A 2808-nucleotide genomic window follows, 5' to 3' on the forward strand; every position below is an offset into this window, starting at 1 on the left:
TTGCCCCCCCCACCCCCCCGCCGCCGGCCACTTTTATTTGATGTGATGTGATTTTTTATTTCCGGTTCCATTTTGGAAAGGCCCCGCAGCGTGGTGATTTTTTTGTTTATCTTTCCAACAGGCCAATTTAAATGCGCAATCAAGGAGGAAGTGGCTTTGACGAGCGGGGAATGGGAAGTGCTCGCCAGACACGGCTCGAAGGTAAGACGACGCCACACGCCAAGACAATTGACGGCCCCTCGCCCCGACTTCCCCCGAAAAGAAGGCTGGGCGACGGGCGCGCGGTGGCCTTTCCGGTTGTGAGCGCGAGCCTCTTCTGCCCCCCCCGTTAGATCTGGGTGAATGAGCTGACCAAGTCGGTGTATTTCCAAGGCACCAAAGACACTCCCCTCGAGCATCACCTCTACGTCGTCAGCTACGACTCGCCGGGGGAAGCGGCTCGACTGACCAAGCCGGGCTTTTCTCACAGCTGCTCCGTTAGTCAAGTAAGAGCGGTCCGTCCTCGCGGTGAGCGCCTCCCGTTTTGGGCCGCGCGTGCGTGACTTCCTCCGCTCTCTCTCTCTCTCTCTCTCTCTCTTTTCCCCCCGGCGCTCGGCAGAACTTTGACTTTTTCGTCAGCCACTACAGTAACGTGAGTACGCCTCCCTGCGTTCACGTCTACAAACTGAGCGGCTCGGAAGGCGATCCGTCGCACGTCGCGCCCGAAGTCTGGGCCAGCATGATGGAGTCGCCAGGTACGTTCCGGAAGCCGTCAACTTTCCCGCTTCCGTTGCGATGAACGCGTGCCACGAGTGAGGAACGAGATTGGTTTGCGGCGACGCTTTCGGCGCCTTTTTCTTTGGTGGCTTTTGCACGGCATCTTCCCCCGCACGAGACCGCGGTCGCGTTTGGGCTAGAAACAGCCGCCGCTGAGGGCTCCTCCTACAGTCCTATTTTCACCTCTTAACACGACGACTAGCACGTCGCAATCGTAGAAGCCGCGGATGCGATCCAAATTTCACGTGCGGCGCGACCGATCCCGAAGACCCCGGCAGAAATGGCAGCCCCGCCGACGGTTGACGATTGCGCCGGTGCGTGTGTCTGTGTGCCAGGTTGCCCGGGAGATTACAACCCGCCCGAGATTTTCCACTTTCCCGGCAAGTGCGGCTTCCGGCTGTACGGGATGGTTTACAAGCCTCACAACCTGCAGCCCGGCAGGAAGCATCCCACTGTCCTCTTTGTGTACGGAGGCCCGCAGGTTGGTGCGGAGAAGCCTCGCGGCTCGGGCCCCGCCGCGTCCTTCGGCTTTTACGAGCCGCGCCGCGCCGCGGGTGCTTTGTTTCGCCAGGTGCAGTTGGTCAACAACTCCTTCAAGGGCATGAAGTACCTCCGGCTGAACACGCTGGCCTCGTTGGGCTACGCCGTCGTGGTCATTGACGGCAGGGGCTCCTGTCAGAGGGGCCTCGAATTCGAAGGCGCGCTTAAAAACAAAATGGTAAGCGGGATCTTCGCGTGGCTTGCTTTCTTTTTTTGGGAAGAACTCTTTCGCACCGTCGACGTCCTTCAGATGGTAACCAATGTCGGTTGAAAGCGCACGCCGAATTGTTTTCCTCAGGGTCAAGTGGAGATCGAAGACCAGGTGGAGGGCCTTCAGTACGTGGCCGACAAGTTCAACTTTGTGGACCTGAGCCGCGTGGCCATCCACGGGTGGTCCTACGGCGGCTTCCTCTCTCTCATGGGCCTCATCCAGCGGCCGAACGTATTTAAGGTGAGGGGGCTGAAACATTTTGCCTTGAAGCTGTCTGCCACTTTTAGTTGCAACGGACCAAAAAAAACCCCTCAAGCTTACCGCCGTCTTGTCTCAATGTTGCTTCAAGTCATATTTGAGCCACACTGGAAAAAGAAAGAGAAAGACAAGCTGGATTTAAAGGGGGACGCGTTGTAGTTTCAATCCCCGCCCACACGGTGTCAGTGTTGGACGGGGCAGTTGAAGCGCCGGCTCATCCGGAGGAGTTCACTGGGCAGGGCCTTTGCGAAGCCCGAACCACACACGCGCTGTTCCGTAACATCGCGGTGGACCGCAAAGTCATTTCCCTCGATTTGAAATGTGTGATATTTTTTTTTTCCCGCCCGCCTTATTTGATCGACGCGACGGCCTCGCGCCTCCGTCAGTTGGCCATCGCCGGCGCCCCGGTGACCGTGTGGATGGCGTACGACACGGGCTACACGGAACGCTACATGGACGTGCCCGAGAACAACCAGCAAGGTTACGAGGAAGGCTCCGTGGCTCTGCACGTGGACAAGCTGCCCAGCGAGTCAGTCCCATCTCGTCGACGGCGCGCGCCGCCTTGCCGTCGGCCGCCCCGATGCCCGGCCGCTCTTCAGTGTTCGTGTCGTTGCAGGCCCAACCGCTTGCTGATTCTCCACGGCTTCCTGGATGAAAATGTGCACTTTTTCCACACCAATTTCTTGGTGTCGCAGATAATCCGCGCCGGGAAGCCCTATCAACTTCAGGTGACTCGCCGACGCACGCGTTCACGCATTTGCGAGCGGACAAGAGTCCGTTTTCTTGAAAGGAGCAAAAATCAACGGTTTGCATCCGAGTTGAGTTGCCTTTCGAGTCGCGCCGCATCACGCCCGATGGGCTTGGGGCGTGCTCGCCGCCCTCCTGCGGAGAAACGGCTCGAGTAACGGATGGGAACAAGTTTTGTTCCGTGCCAGCCGGGGCCACACCCTGAACTGGTTGCCATACGATCAATCTCACTTTGTTTGAATAGAAGAACTAAAAATGCATATGCGGCGGTAAGTCTATCTGGGGATTAACCGACA

General features: G+C 58.1%; 1 protein-coding gene across 4 annotated transcripts in view; it reads left to right on the top strand.

Annotated features, from left to right (window-relative positions):
* LOC109531824 (dipeptidyl peptidase 9) overlaps positions 1 to 2808 on the top strand; it is a 19573-nt gene that overhangs the window by 9004 nt on the left and 7761 nt on the right. For 2 of the 4 annotated variants that reach the window (XM_019896324.1, XM_019896323.1), the window contains exons 14-20: positions 333 to 485; positions 599 to 734; positions 1092 to 1237; positions 1328 to 1474; positions 1595 to 1747; positions 2152 to 2294; positions 2382 to 2685. In XM_019896324.1, coding sequence (XP_019751883.1) covers positions 333 to 485; positions 599 to 734; positions 1092 to 1237; positions 1328 to 1474; positions 1595 to 1747; positions 2152 to 2294; positions 2382 to 2670 — 1167 coding nt within the window. In that variant the 3' untranslated portion in view covers positions 2671 to 2685. Of the gene's footprint in view, positions 1 to 332; positions 486 to 598; positions 735 to 1091; positions 1238 to 1327; positions 1475 to 1594; positions 1748 to 2151; positions 2295 to 2381; positions 2686 to 2808 lie in introns of those variants that run through there. The other 2 variants (XM_019896326.1, XM_019896325.1) reach the window with 2 other exon arrangements.

The sequence above is a fragment of the Hippocampus comes genome, unplaced genomic scaffold (assembly GCF_001891065.2).
Source record: "Hippocampus comes isolate QL1 unplaced genomic scaffold, H_comes_QL1_v1.1 scaffold97, whole genome shotgun sequence".
Classification (NCBI taxonomy): Eukaryota; Metazoa; Chordata; class Actinopteri; order Syngnathiformes; family Syngnathidae; genus Hippocampus; species Hippocampus comes.